At 44.1% G+C, this 18,887-nt stretch overlaps 1 protein-coding gene across 1 annotated transcript in view; it reads right to left on the reverse strand.

The window, feature by feature from the left end:
* Window positions 1-18,887, reverse strand: part of LOC111958639 (dynein axonemal heavy chain 5-like) — a 68,281-nt gene that overhangs the window by 11,515 nt on the left and 37,879 nt on the right. Inside the window, 28 exon segments of the mRNA XM_070437321.1 lie at window positions 47-149; window positions 327-393; window positions 2,577-2,648; window positions 2,650-2,753; window positions 2,756-2,780; window positions 3,169-3,242; window positions 3,245-3,344; window positions 4,171-4,285; window positions 4,590-4,658; window positions 4,660-4,816; window positions 4,977-5,000; window positions 5,003-5,114; window positions 5,116-5,244; window positions 5,384-5,537; window positions 5,926-6,056; window positions 6,351-6,523; window positions 6,960-7,158; window positions 7,632-7,855; window positions 8,192-8,405; window positions 8,569-8,691; window positions 8,947-9,081; window positions 11,878-12,020; window positions 13,902-14,106; window positions 16,100-16,276; window positions 16,480-16,721; window positions 17,140-17,286; window positions 17,443-17,561; window positions 17,563-17,581. Of these exon segments, the coding sequence (XP_070293422.1) occupies window positions 47-149; window positions 327-393; window positions 2,577-2,648; window positions 2,650-2,753; window positions 2,756-2,780; window positions 3,169-3,242; window positions 3,245-3,344; window positions 4,171-4,285; window positions 4,590-4,658; window positions 4,660-4,816; window positions 4,977-5,000; window positions 5,003-5,114; window positions 5,116-5,244; window positions 5,384-5,537; window positions 5,926-6,056; window positions 6,351-6,523; window positions 6,960-7,158; window positions 7,632-7,855; window positions 8,192-8,405; window positions 8,569-8,691; window positions 8,947-9,081; window positions 11,878-12,020; window positions 13,902-14,106; window positions 16,100-16,276; window positions 16,480-16,721; window positions 17,140-17,286; window positions 17,443-17,561; window positions 17,563-17,581 (3,556 nt within the window).

Raw genomic sequence — 18,887 nt, forward strand, 5'->3', positions numbered from 1 at the left:
AAATCCACCCTTAACAAGGGCGCTGTCTGGGCGGAAAACTCTTTGCTCGGCTCTGTCCAGCGCTCTTTTCTCTCCAGCCAGACCACTGATGAGGCTAGAGGCCTTCTGCATCTTGTTGTCTGCGACGTTCAGCAGTCCTCCAACAGTGTCTGAGAGGCAGAGAAGAGAGAGAGATAAAAAAAACAATATATATGTTTAACATCATCTTTTTATTTATTTTTTAATGTAAGGCAATGAGAAGAGAGGTGTTCAGTACCTGTTTCTCCATCATGCCTTCTCATACTCTTGCTTGGACCACAATCCACTCTGCCTGCTTGTCATCCAACTCTGCCTGGGCGCCTGCAGGTCTATGTTGCCATGGCCAGCCGGTTCTGCTGCCACTGCCAGGTTAGCCTAAGAGGAAAACAGTATCAAATATTAACTGGACACTCGGGGACAACAAAATGTACTGGAAACAAGAAATCAATTAGCAAGTTTTGGTACACATGTCAAAGGTTATCAGAGAGGCGGGTGGTGTTACATAACACCACCGGGGTTAGGCCCACCTTTAATGGGGAACCTCCTTGTTTGATGGAGAAAGAAGGAGGCCATGGCTTTGGTCCAGAGGCAGGACCAGCCACGTTTCCACCACACGCGTTGGCCGTTCTCCAGGGTGTAGTTCTGGCATGTCGAAGTAGGGGCAGCAAGTAGCTCCAACCATTCTCCTCATTTGATAACTGTCTTGGGGAATTGCTGTTAGAGAGAGACAACAGAGCCGGAGATCTCAAAGCAAGCTGCCATTGCATCACCACTGAAGTTGATTTCCTGGTCATATGTACAGTTGGTCGGAAGTTTACATACACTTAGGTTGGAGTCATTAAAACTTGTTTTTCAACCACCCCACAAATTTCTTGTTAACAAACTATAGTTTTTCTCAAGTCGGTTAGGACATCTACTTTGTGCATGACACAAGTACTTTTTCCAGCAATTGTTTACAGACAGATTATTTCACTGTATCACAATTCCAGTGGGTCAGAGGTTTACATACACTAAGTTGACTGTGCCTTTAAACAGCTTGAAAATTTTCATAAAATGATGTCATGGCTTTAGAAGCTTCTGATAGACTAATTTATATAATTTGAGTCAATTGGAGGTGTACCTGTGGATGTATTTCAAGGTCTACCTTAAAACTCAGTGCCTCTTTGCTTGACATCATGGGAAAATCAAAAGAAATCAGCCAAAAAATTGTAGACCTCCACATGTCTAGTTCATCCGTGGGAGCAATTTCCAAATGCCTGAAGGTACCACGTTCATCTGTACAAACAATAGTACGCAAGTATAAACACCATGGGACCACGCAGCCATCATACCGCTCAGGAAGGAGACGCGTTCTGTCTGCTAGAGATGAACGAACTTTGGTGCGAAAAGTGCAAATCAATCCCAGAACAACAGCAAAGGACCTTGTGAAGATGCTGGAGGAAACAGGTACAAAAGTATCTATATCCACAGTAAAACAAGTCCTATATCGACATAAGCTGAAAGGCCGCTCAGCAAGGAAGAAGCCACTGCTTCAAAACCGGCATAAAAAAAGCCAGACTACGGTTTGCAACTGTGCATGGGGACAAAGATCGTACTTTTTGGAGAAATGCCCTCTGGTCTGATGAAACAAAAATATAACTCTTTGGCCATAATGACCATCATTATGTTTGGAGGAAAAAGGGGGAGGCTTGCAAGCCGAAGAACACCATCCGAACCGTGAAGCCCGGGGGTGGCAGCATCATGTTGTGGGGGTGCTTTGCTGCAAGAGGGACTGGTGCACTTCACAAAATAGATGGCATCATGAGGAAAGAAAATGATGTGGATATATTGAAGCAACATCACAAGACATCAGTCAGGAAGTTAAAGCTTGATCGCAAACGGGTCTTCCAAATGGACAATGACCCCAAGCATACTTCCAAAGTTGTGGCAAAATGGCTTAAGGACAACAAAGTCAAGGTACTGGAGTGGCCATCACAAAGCCCTGACCTCAATCCTATAGAACATTTGTGGTCAGAACTGAAAAAGCATGTGCGAGCAAGGAGGTCTACAAACCTGACTCAGTTACACCAACTCTGTCAGGAGGAATGGGCCAAAATTCACCCAACTTATTGTGGGAAGCTTGTGGAAGGCTACCCGAAACGTTTGACCCAAGTTAAACAATTTAAAGGCAATGCTACCAAATACTAATTGAGTGTATGTAAACTTCTGACCACTGGGAATGTGATGAAAGAAATAAAAGCTGAAATAAATCATTCTCTCTACTATTATTCTGACATTTCACATTCATAAAATAAAGTGGTGATCCTAACTGACCCAAGACAGGGAATTTTTACTTGGATTAAATGTCAAGATCTGTGAAAAATGTATTTGGCTAAGGTGTATGTAAACTTCTAAATTTAACTGTACCTATTATAGTGTAGTGTCTATAGTGTAGTATGTTACTGTAGAAATGCACAGTGTAGTCTGGTTACAGGATGTAGATGTTGTACCTGCACACTATAATACTTTATTTGCTTATATAAGCAATATTACTTAGATGCTGGCCATCTGTTTCCTACCTGCAGACTGCCCAGGAAGTTCCCAGCAGTCATGAGTTTGAGGGACTCCTGCCGGATGGGCATGGTGCAGTTTCTTCTCCGGGTCGATCTTCACCGTGTTCACCCTCCTCTGGAACAGCAGCAGAACACAGTCCATGATCCTCATGATGAGGTGGGGAGGCCGACCCAGGGTCCGCCCGTGGCAATGTCCGACGGCTTGATGGTCTGATGAATACATGAGGAAGGAATACAACACATAAGTAACTGAGGGAGCGTTCATTAAATATTCTCACCTGATGTACAGAGAGAGAACTACCATGTGGAGGAGGGGGGGGGTGGGCAATCATTTCAGCTCGAGGGCCACGTCGGGATTTCAAAATTCAGCGGGGGCAATTTGCGGCATAGAAAAAGGGCAAGTTATTGAAAACATACAGGTCATTATATTTTGTACTACTTTCTATATTGTTTGAACTTCAAGAGTGGCCTGGAGTGTTTTTTACCCAAGATAATCATAAAACATGTTTTTACTCCAACCCCCCTGGGCCACTATGAATGGCTCGTATGTTGCCAACCCTGATGTTGAGGGACAAGACCCCCCCCCCTCCCAACTGACCTGCAGTGCACCCTCAGCCTCCTCCAGGGCTGGCTTGGCAGCTCCCAGCTTCTCCTCAGCGAAGGCCTTGTCGCAGAGATGCTGTCCACTATGGCTTGAGCCTTATCCTTGACCTTCTGGACCTCCACCTTGACCTTCTCTGCTGCCTGGGCCTTCACTGTCACCACCTTCAACACCTGAGACACAACAAACCATACAAGAGACAGGAAGTGAGGTGCATCTTTTGGTTTGCATAAAGCAACAGTTAATATGCAATATGAAGAGTGTTGGTCCCATGTTTTATGAACAGAATTAAAGATACATTTTTTTTTATCCATACGCACAACAAACGTATTTCTCAAAATGTTTGAGAATTATTTATATCTTGTTAGTAAACATTTCTCCTTTGCCAAGTTATCCATCCACCTGACAGGTGTGGCACACCAAGAAGCTGATTAAACAGAATGATCAAACAGGTGCACCTTGTGCTGGGACAATAAAAGGCCACTTTAAATGTGCAGTTTTGTCATAAACAATGCCACCGTGTTCAAGTTTTGAGGGAGTGTGCAATTGGCATGCTGACTGCAGGATGTCCACCAGAGCTGTTGCCAGAGAATTTGAATGTTATTTCTCTACTTAGCTGCCTTTTAGAGAATTTGGCAGTACGTCCAACCGGCCACACAATCTTAACCACTCCAGCCCAGGACCTCCACATCCAGATTCTTCACCTGCGGGATGTCTGAGGGGGTGGAAGGGGGGAGTATTTATATCTGTAATAAAGCCTTTTGTGGGGAGAACTAATCTGATTGGCTGGTCCTGGCTCCCCAGTGGGTGGGCCCAATGCTCTCCAAATGTACTGATTTCCTATATGAACTGTAACTTAGTAAACTCTTTGAATGTTGCGTTTATATTTTTGTTCAGTATTATGTACACTTCAAAGTTCTGGTATTGGTATTTGGTAAGTCTGTTGCTGGGAAACAAGAGATAGAGAGTAGCATACACCAAACAGACACACACACACACACCATGTCTGCCTCTCGTGGCGATCTGCAGCTCCTTCTCTTTGACCTCCAGCTCTTTGCTGAGTAATGCTACAGACACAGAGGCCTCCCTCAGCTTCTGAAGACCTGTGTTCATCCTGATGGGGAAACGAAATTGGATCAGAAATCATTGTATTATACAGTATACCAGGTAAGTTGGTCTAATGAGTAAAAGGATGACTGAAAGGCAGAATACTAAAAGAGCGATATAGTACAGTATACACCATATATTGGTATATAGAATACTATATAATACTAGTTATATTAAATCACGTGATAGACACACAGCATGCTGTGATAAAGCTGTGATAACATCTACAATTCTTTAGACTGGTGTACTGTGAAGCGTATGTTCCACATAGGAACGAAGAGCATTAAGAGAGTAAGGAAGTATGTAATTACCTGTGTGCCAGTGTCTGCCACCTCAGGTGCTTCTCCTTATAGATGGTCTTGTATCCCTGGATGAAGGGGGTAGGACTTGGGAGTGACGTGCGTGGCGCGGCGGTACCTCTGGAAGTAATCTACACACTCCTCTGCCACGCCGTCCTGGAAGGAGCCCATACACTGCACCACCTCCCCCTTCACACGGTCGAACAGTCGATGTTTAGGTGGACAGGAGTGCTCTGACACTGGAGAGTAAACAGATTGGAGATTGAAGCAAATCACTATTAAAGTGTGCAGTATACATTTATACTGTATGTGTGCATCACAGAGACAAAAACACATGCTACCCACAAACGGACACCAACGGACACACACATACACACACACACACACACACACACACACCTGCGATCAGAGCATCTTTGGGCAGCGGCTGAACCAGTCCATGGTGCAGCCGGAGATGAGGGCAGGGAACTTCAGGGCTCTGTTCCGGAACTTTTCCCAACAGGAGAGAGAGCAGAGAACCACGTGTAGGTTCTGTCTGAACCCTGCTCATGAAATAGTCATGGAGGTTCTCATTGGTTGGTGGTCGCCGAGGAAACTCTCTTTTCATGACTGGTATGAGGTCACTGATGATCTCGTCAATTTCGTCTCGAGCAAACAAGTTCGACACCTGAGAAACCAGCACAATATATAACAACAGTTATCCAAGTTATAATGGAGTGCAATATTTTTTTCTCAAACACAGATTGACACAACTTCTTGAAAACACTCTAATATTTTACGTGTGTTCATGTGATCAACGTGCTGACCTCCCCAGATGATAACACATTATTCATGTACTCCAGGAAAGACTCGTCCTTGATCTCGTTATCAGTGAAGATGAAGCTGATGCCTTTTCCCTGCTGGCCTGCTGTCCTGTACAGACCCTTCAGATCCTCCATCAGGTTAGCAGTGTTGTACGAACTGAGGACAGAACACAGGGATGTTACAGGTGATAGCAAAGGTGTGAAAATACATATTTTTCTATCTTTCTCAGCTCTTTCTCAATGAGTATTTCCTCCATTCCTCCAATGCGTTTCGAGAAGGAGGCGAAAACAGGGGCGTGAGGAATCGAGGAAAGACAAATTAGCAGAGAGTCACTGTGCACTTGCAGAAATGCAAGCAAAGCTACCATCTACAGGAGGACAACAGAACTGCATGACCACATTCAATGATAAACACCTGTTACAGTTGTAGACGGACTATATGAGACCGTGTGTCTGTTCCAATACTCTTCCTAGCATACTACTTAGTATGAAGTATGAAGTATGTAGTAGTATGCTAGTATAGATATTGGAGGGTGTGTCTGTACCGTGTTAGTGTGATCTGAAAGGTCTTGTATCCGGCGATGAAGGAAGCCAGTTTAGTCAGGCTCTGCTTGCCTGAGCCCCCCACTCCTACTAGAAGGGCATTCCCTCTGGGGGTGCGGATGATCCTGGAGATCTACAGGCAGACAGACAGGCGGAGTGTTAGAGTGGGAGAGACCTTTTCCGTTCTTATATCAAGTGATTTGATGTGTACACTCATTGGTGACTGACTTTACGATAGCTAAGCCTTTCAAAAGCTTCCAATGTGAATGTTTAGTAATACTTTTTATGAACACCCTCTTTGTAATGTGATTTAAGCATGTTTTATAATACCTTATGATCTATACACAATGCACTATAATGCATGACAAAGGTGGTAATAATTGCTCATAAACACCTATAGGTGAACATAATGACAGTTTCCCTCTACCTTGACAAGGTGTATCATAGCATCTCTGAAGAACACCATGTCCATGCCAGCTCCTCTGATGCTCTCGTTGTACTGGCCAAGAAACATGTTGAGCCTCTCCATCAGGCCCTCAAGCGACTCGATGGGCTCATACACCTTGGGCATCTCAAAGTCTGTATCCTCTGGCTCCTCACCTGGTGGGAAATAATTTTTGTCATTGTCAATACCAGATTATTCATTCAAATGATCCAACTCTCTGCTAATGTAGCACGTAGCTATATTTAAGAAATGTGAATGTAAATAAAACGTTTCTTTTGTATATATATATATATATATATATATGAATATGAATATATATATATATTCATTTAATATCCTTATAATTATTGTATTTATTCACATACCCTGCAATTTTAAACTGCAATGTATACAACATAATAATAAAGCTAAACACACCATCTTAGAATGTACTGTTTGAATCCTTAATACAGGGTAGAAAAATACAGCACATATTTAATATATACAATATGGGTTCAGAAACTGTAAATGACTTATCTCATGCAGGATCATGTGATAGATACAGTGTATGTATGTGAAGAGGCTATACAGTACCTGGTGCTCTGGCTATACCTGTAGCTTCAGGAGCATCTCTTAGGAAGTCAACAAAGTAGCCGTCTACTCCGAAGTCGACCACAGKCCTCTCTTCCTCTCCTAGCTCCTCCTCTACTAGCTTGGCCAGGGCCCTGTCGAACCAGGCTACATCTTCTGGCATGGTAAACCGGTCTGCGATCACACGCTTACACTCATGCTTCCACAGCTGAAGCAACACCTACAGCATACAGGGTCAAAATAAAACAAACTTTATCTCATGGAAATGTTAAGTCTACATTCACAGAACGACTGCTGATTAAATGTCTAGAATCTTACTGTAACTTAGGACAGAAGTCATAGCTATTTTTATCAGTTCATTCAAACCTTTGGATCCAGTGAGAAACCTTTTGATATTTATTACTCTAGTTGTATTGGATTGACTGATTGATTGATTATGTTAATGTCTTTCAAAAGGAAATTCAGTCACACTTTATTTGGATAGTCCGGATAGTCCATCTGTAGAGCATGTCATATTATCAACAAACTATCTGGTGATAAGCAGCTGCTCGCTAAGGTTACAGTAAGGGTTAGGTTTAGAATTAGGGTAAGGGTAAGGTTAGGGTTAGTTGAAATATTACTAGTACATCTACAGATGGACTATCCAAATAAAGTGTTACTGGAAATTCTATTTAGAATTTTTTATGGACTCACAGTAAGAGAGTTGACCAKCTCAGCGGTTGGGTTGAGCATGCCCTGCCAGACTCTGGACAAGTCTCTGAGGTTGAAGATGTAGTGGAACTTGGCCGGAGTGGGCAGCATCTTGACCTTGGTCATTTGCCACAGCCGACGGGTCAGCGGCACCAGCTTGGCCACAGTTCCACGCACCTCTTCTGTGAAGCCTCGCCGGGCACAGTAGTGTCCTGTCCCGATGACTCCTGGTCAGGGAAAGGAATGAGATGAGGGGAAAAGGGGTTGACGACGTGAAGGTGGTCGAAGCATTGAGGTAAATAAGTGAAAGAAAATTGTGTTTTTTGTTGAGAGATATATAATGGTGTAATTATATATGTATATATAGATATCTAACATAGTCAAAATTCAAACAAGCCCAGTGTAAATGGATGAGAAGTAGTACAGGTAACTCAAATTACATGGTATTCATAGAATTTCTTTTTTAAATATGCTAGAGGGGGAGAGGGAAACTGATCAAGAAGATAAACCATAGAGTCTCCACACAGATGCAATTCTAGAGTTTTTAAAGGAGCCAAACCCACCAAATATCTTGTCGATGGATGCGTTGGAGGGCAGGGTGCAGTTGAAGATGGAGAACTGCCTCTTCAGTCTCTGGGGGATGTCGTTGCGGCCTCCCCCTGGGTGGATCATCGCTGCCAGGAACTGGATGTCCACTACATTGGTGAACTCCCCCGGCTTCTCCAGATTGAAGAACCCGTTCTGTTCCATCAGCTGGCGGACTATCTCATTGGTAACCTAAAGCAGGGTGAGTCAAATTATTAGGTAAAATGGCTGAATAATCTGTACACTCTTGGATTGCAATTTCATATGGTAAGGTTTCCCAGGAAAACAAATGGGAAAACTGTAATTTTTGGGCTTTCGTTATGGTGATTTAACGAGTGCTGAGTTTGAGTCCGACCTGATCTCCCCATTCGTTGATGACTGGCATGTTGATGTCGTCCACAAAGATGGACATCTTCTTCCCTGCAGGAGGGCCATAGGTGGTGCCCATCCGCTTGTCCACATAGCTCTCCACAGTCCGCTGGAGAGAAGGAAAGAAAGATTGGCCGTTTCATCTTTACAGACAGTGAATAAGAGAACAAAACACACATTTGTAGTATTGTTACTGTAAATAAATGGCGCATAGACCTGAAGTAGTCAGATAAACTTACTGAAAAGTGACTGGAAAACATTTTCATTCATTCACAACTGATCTTAGAAAGTCCTACCCATCTAAAACTTGAAAAGTTAGAGTAAAGAGCAGAAAGTGTGTGGTGTTGTTTTGGAGGTGTAATACCTGGAACATGAGTGGAGTTGTGGCGGAGGAGAAGTTGAGACTCTTGGCCATGTGAGTTTCGGGGTCGTACTTTGACATGTATCCCTTGATGATGACAGTCTTGGCTGTGCCTTGCTCTCCGATCAACAACACAGCCTGCGACAAAACGAGGAAGGGATTACTCTTGAGGATCTGACCAAGATCACATGGCTAGGGGGTAATTTATCCTCCACGTACAAGCCTAATTAACAATACGTGTCCACTCAGAACAGGATTGCTAATATAGGATCAGTTTAGATTATAATAAGAATATACAGTGCTTTCGGAAAGTATTCAGACCCCTTGACTTGTTCCACATTTTGTTACGTTACAGCCTTAATATAAAATGGACACAATACCCCATAATAACAAAGCAAAAACAGTTTAGATTTTTTTTGCAAATGTATTAAAAATGAAAACTGAAATATCAAATTTACTTAAGTATTCAGACCCTTTACTCAGTACTTTGTTGAAGCAACTTTGGCAGCGATTACAGCCTTGAGTCTTCTTGGGTATGACGCTACCAGCTTGGCACACCTGTATTTCGGGAGTTTCTCCCATTCTTGTCCGCAGATCCTCTCAAGCTCTGTCAGGTTGGATGGGGAGCGTCGCTGCACAGCTATTTTCAGGTCTCTCCAAAGATGATCGATCGGGTTCAAGTCCAGGCTCTGGCTGGGCCACTCAAGGACATTCAGAGACATGTACCGAAGCCACGCCTGCGTTGTCTTGGCTGTGTGGTCTTGGCTGTGTGGTCTTAGGTCTGAGGTCCTGAGCACTCTGAGCACAGGATCTCTCTGTACTTTGCTCTGTTCATCTTTCCCTCGATCCTGACTAGTCTCCCAGTCCCTGCCGGTGAAAAACATCCCCACAGCATGATGCTGCAACCACCATGCTTCACCGTAGGGATGGAGCCAGAGTTCAATCTTGGTTTCATCAGACCAGAAAATCTTGTTTGTCATGGTCTGAGAGTCCTTTAGGTGCCTTTTGGCAAACTCCAAGCGGGCTGTCATGTGCCTTTTACTGAGGAGTGGCTTCCGTCTGGCCACTCTACCATAAAGGCCTGATTGGTGGAGTGCTGCAGAGATGGTTGTCCTTCTGGAAGATTATCCCATCTCCACAGAGGAACTCTGGAGCTCTGTCAGTGACCATCGGGTTCTTGGTCACCTCCCTGACCATGGGCCTTCTCCCCTGATTGATCAGTTTGGCCGGGTGGCCAGCTCTAGGAAGAGTCTTGGCAGTTCCAAACTTTTTTATTTAAGAATGATGGAGGTCACTGTGTTCTTGGGGACCTTCAATGCTGCAGACATATTTTGGTACCCTTCCCCAGACCTGTACCTTGACACAATCCTGTCTCTGAGCTCTACGGACAATTCCTTCGACCTCATGGCTTAGTTTTTGTGGGACTTTATATAGACAGATGTGTGCCTTTCCAAATCATGTCCAATCAATTAAATTTACCACAGGTGGACAGACTCCAATCAGTTGTAGAAAAATCTAAAGGATGATCAATGGAAACAAGATGCACTTGAGCTCAATTTCGAGTCTCATAGCAAAGGGTCTGAATACTTATGTAAATATAGGTATTTCTGTTTTATTGTTTTAATACATTTGTAAACATTTCTAAAAACCTCTTTTCGCTTTGTCATTACGTGGTATTGTGTGTAGATTGATGAGGAAAACAATGCATTTTATAAATTTTAGAATAAGGCTGTAACGTAACAAAATGTGAAAAAGGTAAGGGGTCTGAATACTTTCAGAATGTACTGTATATACACTACATAACCAAAAGTATGTGGGCACCTGCTCATTGAACATCTCCTTCCGAAATCATGGGCATTAATATGGAGTTGGTTCCCCTTTGCTGCTATAACAGCCTCCACTCTTCTGGGAAGGCTTTCCACCAGATGTTGGAACATTGCTGCAGGGATTTCAGCTACAAGAGCATTAGTGAGGTTGGGCACTGATGTTGGGCGATTAGGCCTTGCTCACAGTCAGCATTCCAATTCATCCCAAGGGTGATCGATGGGGTTGAGGTTAGTGCTCCATGTAGCCCAGTCAACTTCTTCAACACCGATCTCAACAAACCATTTCTGTATGGACCTCGCTTTGTGCACAAGGGCATTGTCATGCTGAAACAGGAAAGGGTCTTCCCCAAACTGTTGCCACAAAGTTGGAAGCACAGAATCGTCTAGAATGTCATTGTATACTGTAGCGTTAAGATTTCCCCTCACTGGAACTAAGGGACCTAGCCCGAACCATGAAAAACAGCCCCAGACCAATATTCCTCCTCCACCAAACTTTACAGTTGGCACTATGCATTCGGCCAAACCCAGATTAGTCTGTCTGACTGCCAGATGGTGACGCCTTTCCACTGGCGGCGAGCTTTACACCACTGCTCGGCCATGGAATACCATTTCATGAAGTTCCCAACTAAGTTATTGTGCTGACATTGGTTCCAGAGGCAGTTTGGAACTCAGTAGTGAGTGTTGCAACAGAGGACAGACGATATTTATGAGCTTCAGCACGTGCCGGTCCCGTTCTGTGAGCTTATGTGGCCTACCACTTTGTGGCTGTGCCATTGTTGCTCCTAGACTTTTCCACTTCACAATAACAGCACTTTCAGTTGACCGGAAATTTGACGAACTGACTTGTTGGAAAGGTGGCATCCTATGGCGGTGCCACGTTGAAAGTCACTGTGCTCTTCCGTAAGGCCATTTTACTGCCAATGTTTGTCTATGGAGATTTCATGGCTGTGTGCTCAATTTTATACACCTGTCAACAATGGGTGTGGCTGAAATAGCCGAATCCACCTATTTGAAGGGGTGTCCACATACTTTTGTATAGTGTACAAAGGGGACTTGATCCTAGATCAGCACTACTACTACTAGTCCCTTTGTGAATATGGACACCCACCTTGCCCTGTTTGGCGATGGTCTGGATGAGGAAGTCAGTGCGGACATTGTCTACGTTGGGGACCAGGATGGATCCGTACTCTGGGGTGAGGTCTGATGGGTAGACGTACTCCTCTACCCGTGTGTTCCAGTGGARCCACTGACCTGCACACARAGGAGGACATACAAGAATAAGTKATTGAAAAACAAATAATACGAGCAMCATGAACACCATCCACGATGTCCTCAGCTGGAAATACTTTAGTTCAGTTGTACGGAATGACTGTCAAATAGATAAATMACCCTTAMTCTGRTCAAAAAGGACAACATTTTTCTGATGATAATACCCACCGGAGGGTGAACATATCATGAAAGACTGGTAGCAAGCAGGACTAAGGTAACACCAACATCAGCTGTGCAGGTGAATTTAACGCATATTGATGGTTTAATGAGAGATCTGATGGTGATATTTTTAATTGAGCAAGAGCACTGTGAAAGATCAATATGATCTTATGATCTACACTGAACAAAAACATAAACACATGCAACAATTTCAAAGATTTTCCTGAGTTACAGTTCATATAAGGAAATCAGTCAGTAGAAATACATTCATTAGGCCCTAATCTATGGATTTCACATGACTGGGAATACAGATATATATCTGTTGGTAACAGATACCTTAAAAAAAAGTGGATCAGAAAACCAGTCAGAATCTGGTGACCAGATGCAGAGCGACATACAGTATCTCATTTGCATAGAGTTGATCAGGCTGCTGATTGTGGCCTGTGGAATGTTGTCCCACTCATCTTCAATGGCTGTGCGAAGTTGCTGGCGGGAACTGGAACATGCTGTTGTACACGTCGATCCAGAGCATCCCAAACTTGCTCAATGGGTGACATGTCTAGTGAGTATGCAGGCCATGGAAGAACTGGGCCATTTTCAGCTTCCAGGAATGTTGTACAGATCCTTTCGACATGGGGTCGTGCATTATCATGCTGAAACAAGGGGTGATGGCAGCAGATGAATGGCACGACAATGGGCCTCAGGATCTCGTCACAGTATCTCTGTGGATTCAAATCGCCATCGATAAAATGCAATTGTGTTTGTTGTCCGTAGCTTATCCCTGCCCATACTATAAGCCCACTGCCACAATTGGGCACTCTGTTCACGACGTTGACATGGCTCGCCCACACAACGCCATACACGCTGTCTGCCATCTACCCGGTACAGTTGAAACCGGGATTCATCCGTGAAGAGCACACTTCTCCAGTGTGCCAGTGGCCACCGAAGGTGAGCATTTGTCCACTGAAGTCGGTTACGACGCCAAACTGCAGTCATGTCAAGATCCTGGTGAGGACAGCGAGCATGCAGATGAGCTTCCCTGGGATGATTACTGACTGTTTATGCAGAAATTCTTAGGTTGTGCAAACCCACAGTTTTATCAGCTGTCCAGGTGGCTGGTCTCAGACGATCCCGCAGGTGAAGAAGACGGATGAGGAGGCCCTGCGCTGGCGTGGTTACACGTGGTATATGGTTGCGAGGCCAGTTGGACGTACTGCCAAATTCTCTAAAATTACGTTGGAGGCAGCTTATGGTACAGTATGGTATGAACATTCAATTCTCTGGCAGCTCTGGCATTCCTGCAGTCAGCATGCCAATTGCACACTCCCTCAAAATTTGAGACATCGGTGGCATTGTGTTGTGTGATAAAACTGCACATTTTAGAGTGGCTTTTTATTGTCCCCAGCACAAGGTGCACCTGTGTAAGGATCATGCTCTTTATTCAGCTTCTTGATATGCCACACCTGTCAGGTGGATGGATTATCTTGGCAAAGGAGAAATGCTCACTAACAGAGATGTAAACTTAAGATTTTTGTGCATATGGAACATTTCTGGGATCTTTTATTTCAGCTCATGAAACATGGGACCAACACTTTACATGTTGTGTTTATATTTTTGTTCACTGCATCTTCCATAACAGTAAAAAGAGGACTGAGTGTGTGTTGTGATTTTGTGGAGTCTGTCTACTGAACATCTACCCCTTACCGTCTGTAGTGACGTGGTAGTCGAACATGGTGTCCTCGCTGTCTGATGGTATATCTGGGAGGTCCAGATGGATGTTGTCGTTGCCACGGAGCCAGCTCTCCATCTTCCTCCTGTCTTCCAGCTCCAGTAAAGCTCCGATGCTCCACATGAGAGTAAACACATAGAGACGCTCCACATGCTGCCTGGACACCTCCCCACACTGCTCCTGGAACACAACAACAGTCACTATCAACACAACATACTGTACCACAACCCTTCTACAGCTTTATCTACATACTTGGCACTCAAATGAATCAGTCACCTACAGTAAAGGGAAATGGAATTCCACCCTTACATACAGTGCCTTGCAAAAGTATTCATCCCCCTTGGCATTTTTCCTATTTTGTTGCATTACAACCTGTAATTTAAATATATTTTTATTTGGATTTCATGTAATGGACATACACAAAATAGTCCAAATTGGTGAAGAGAAATTAAAAAAATAACTTGTTTCAAATCATTTGAAAAAACAGAAAAGTGGGGTGTACATATATATTCACCCCCTTTGCTATYAAGCCCCGAAAATAAGATCTGGTGCAACCAACTACCTTCAGAAGTCACATAATTAGTTAAATAAAGTCCACCTGTGTGCAATCTAAGTGTCACATGATCTGTCACATGATCTCTGTATATATACACCTGTTCTGAAAGGCCCCAGAGTCTGCAACACCACTAAGCAAGGGGCACCACCAAGCAAGAAGCACCATGAAGACCAAGACCAAACAAGTCAGGGACAAAGTTGTGGAGAAGTACAGATCAGGGTTGGGTTATAAAAAATATTTGAAACTTTGAACATCCCAAAGAGCACCATTAAATCCATTATTAAAAAATTGAAAGAATATGGAACCACAACAAACCTGCAAAAAGAGGGCCGCCCACCAAAACTCACGGATCAGGCAAGGAGGGCATTAATCAGAGAGGCAACAAAGAGACCAAAAATAACCCTGAAGGAGCTGCAAAGCTCCACAGCGGAGATTGGAGTATCTGTCCCACAGACCACTTTAAGCCGTACACTCCACAGAGCTGGGCTTTACGGAAGAGTGGCCAGAAAAAAAGCTATTGCTTAAAGAAAGAAATAAGCAAACCCGTTTGGTGTTCACCAAAAGGCATGTGGGAGACTCCCCAAACATATGGAAGAAGGTACTCAGGTCAGATGAGACTAAAATTGAGCTTTTTGGCCATCAAGAAAAACGCTATGTCTGGTGCAAATCCAACACCTCTCATCACCCCGAGAACACCATCCCCACAGTGAAGCATGGTGGTGGCAGCATCATGCCGTTGGGATGTTTTTCCATCGGCAGGGACTGGGAAACTGGTCAGAATGGAAGGAACGGTGGATGGCGCTAAATACAGGGAAATTCTTGAGGGAAACCTGTCAGTCTTCCAGAGATTTGAGACTGGGACGGAGGTTCACCTTCCATCAGGACAATGACCCTAAGCATACTAAATTGAGTGATTTTAGGGGAAACATTTAAATGTCTTGGAATGGCCTAGTCAAAGCCCAGACATCAATCCAACTGAGAATCTGTTGTAGGACTTAAAGATTGCTGTACACCAGCGGAACCCATCCAACTTGAAGGAGCTGGAGCAGTTTTGCCTTGAAGAATGGGCAAGAATCCCAGTGGCTAGATGTGCAAGCTGATAGAGACATACCTCAAGAGATTTGCAGCTGTAATTGCTGCAAAAGGTAGCTTTATAAAGTATCGACTTTGGGGGGGGGTGAATAGTTGCGCATGCTCAAGTTTTCTGTTTTTTTGTCTTATTTCTTGTTACACAATAAAAAATATTTTGCATCTTCAAAGTGGTGGGCATGTTGTGTAAATCAAATGATTCAAACCCACAACAAATCTATTTTAAATCCAGGTTGTAAGGCATCAAAATAGGAAAAATGCCAAGGAGGTGAATACTTTCGCAAGCCACTGTAGATGCAGAGTCCAGAGAGTTATAGTCCAACAGTAATTGAAAATCAGAGTGCTTCAGGAATAACAATGACAGGATGAATTCAATTAGTTAGGCATTAGAACATTCCATTTAGTTTCTATGAGGAATGTGGGGCAATTCACTTCAACAGTATTCATAGAGCTCAGTGATGTACGGATATTATCCCCCTTCTGCAGGGTTTTTAATATGGTTGGAGTATGGAGGTTTCAGGTGCCTACCTTGGCGGGGATGAGGCCCTGCAGCATGTTGATGCTCTGCATAATGACGAAGGCCTCCAGCATGTCAATCTTGTACTCCAGACAGTGAACAGTGAACCGGTAGAGCTCTGGGAAGGAAGAGGAGAACAGCTCTCTCAGCATCTCTCCCTCCTGACGGGAACGCTTCTTCAGCCAGCCCTGCATGGGGACAAAACACACATGTATACATGTAGACAAGACACACACACACACACACACACACACACACACACACACACACACACACACACAAACACACACACACACACACACACACACACACACACACACACACACACACACACACACACACACACATTTTCATCCACTGATAAAGAGTGAGAGAATGTTCCTGTGCCCACCTCCAGAATGGGGCTCCAGTTGAGCACAGAAGAGCTCATGAACACCATTCCGTTACGAGACACGGTGGCAGGCGAGGCGTTGTCGATGTTGTGGGGCTCAAACACAATCTTGCAGTTGGGGGCCATGGGGATCCTGTCTCCATTGGCCAGGGTCAGAGTCCTGTTGTCATCCAGTACAGAGTTGAGGTTCTCTATCCAGATAGCATCTACTGGTCCATCTAGTACTATCCAGATGTGCTCCCCTGCAGAGGAGAGAGACATTAGAACCAGTCTGCTTATTAAACTAATCAAAATCAACTATGGAGGTCAGAGAAAAGTATTAGAACATCACTTTTAGTAAAAAGATAGAGAAATGAATAGAAAGATATGAGAATATTGAAAACACATGGAAATAGAGATGGGGGAAAATGGTCTGCCCCATTGTTCTATATGAATTCCATAGAGACTATACGGGATGCACTATATGTAGGTTCATGCTCTAGCAGGTGTAATGCATGAGTAACTATGCATGCGTATTTCTTTCAAGTACAGTGAAATGCCTTTCTCGCAAGCTCTAACCCCAACAATGCAGTAATCAATAACAATGCAATACTCACAATAACAAGGTAGAACAAAAACACACAAGATATAAAAATATGAAATAAGAGGTGTCCGTCTCACCTTTCTTGGCTCTCAGGGTCTTCCTCCACAGGGTAGAGAAGATGCCGTCAGTCCAGTCATTGGTAGCTACATCTAGACGGCCAAACATCTGAGGGGCGGTGATCGCTTTGGGGTTCATACGCATCTCTCTGTGTGGCTGACCGCAGTCTGTGGGTGCAAACACACACACACAAATTAACTTAACACAACTTTTTATTTTTTTCTAGTGCATGTAAATGTCTGTGCATTTTAGTTTAGTATGACTGCCATGAGGTAGCAAATAAGGTCAAATAAGTCCAGTGTTTTGATGGGGATGTTTCTTACCTGTCATGGCTCTCATCAGGGTGTGAATGCAGGTGGTTTTTCCTGCTCCGCTGGGCCCCAGGGCCATCATGCCATGGCGGACCCTCTGGGTCTCAAACAGCTGAATCACCTTAGCTTCATGGAGGATGGCTGATCAGACCTGCCTCTGCCCCTACAGTATGGAACACATAGGATAGAGAAAACTCTTCATGTTATGAGACCAGACTCCTCCACCACAGTATGGAGAACAATGGAAGGAGTGAGGTGATCTCTCATGTTATGAGACCAGACTCCTCCACCTACAGTATGGAGAGCAATGTAAGAGAGTGAGGTGATCTCTTCATGTTATGAGACCAGACTCCTCCACCTACAGTATGGAGAACAATGGAAGACAGTGAGGTGAACTCTTCAATGTTATGAGACCAGACTCCTCCACTACAGTATGGAGAACAATGAAGAGAGTGAGGTGATCTCTTCATGTTGAGACCAGACTCCTCCACCTACAGTATGGAAACAATGGAAGAGAGTGAGTGTCTCTCATGTTTGAGACCAGACTCCTCCCATACAGTATGGAGAACAATGGAAGAGAGTGAGGTGATCTCTCATGTTATGAGACCGACTCCTCCACCTACAGTATGGAGACAATGGAAGAGAGAGGTGATCTCTTCATGTTATGAGACCAGACTCCTCCACCTACAGTATGGGAGAACAATGGAAGAGAGTGAGGTGATCTCTTCATGTTTAGACCAGACTCCTCCACTACAGTATGGAGAACAATGGAAGAGATGAGTAGAGTGCTCCTTCATGTTATGAGACCAGACTCCTCCACCTACAGTATGGAGAACAATGGAAGAGAGTGAGGTGATCTCTTCATGTTATGAGACCAGACTCCTCCACCTACAGTATGGAGAACAATGGAAGAGAGTGAGGTGATCTCTTCATGTTGAGACCAGACTCCTCCACCTACAGTATGGAGAACAATGTAAGAGATGAGGTGATCTCTTCATGTTATGAGACCAGACTCCTCCACCTACATATGGAGAACAATGGAAGAGAGTGAGGTGATCTCTTCATGTTTTGAGACAGACTCCTCCACCTACAGATGGAGAACAAAGTAGAGGTGAGGTGATCTCTCATGTTATGAGACCAGACTCCTCCACCTACAGTATGGAGAACAATGGAAGAGATGAGGTGATCTCTTCATGTTTGAGACCAGACTCCTCACCTACAGTATGGAGAACAATGTAAGAGAGTGAGGTGATCTCTCATGTGAGACCAGACTCCTCCACCTACAGTATGGAGAACAATGGAAGAGAGTGAGGTGATCTCTTCATGTTTGAGACCAGACTCCTCCACCTACAGTATGGAGAACAATGGAAGAGAGTGAGGGACTCTTCATGTTATGAGACCAGACTCCTCCACCTACAGTATGGGAGACAATGGAAGAGAGTGAGGTGATCTCTTCA

Source organism: Salvelinus sp. IW2-2015, linkage group LG35 (assembly GCF_002910315.2).
Source record: "Salvelinus sp. IW2-2015 linkage group LG35, ASM291031v2, whole genome shotgun sequence".
Taxonomy (NCBI): Eukaryota; Metazoa; Chordata; class Actinopteri; order Salmoniformes; family Salmonidae; genus Salvelinus; species Salvelinus sp. IW2-2015.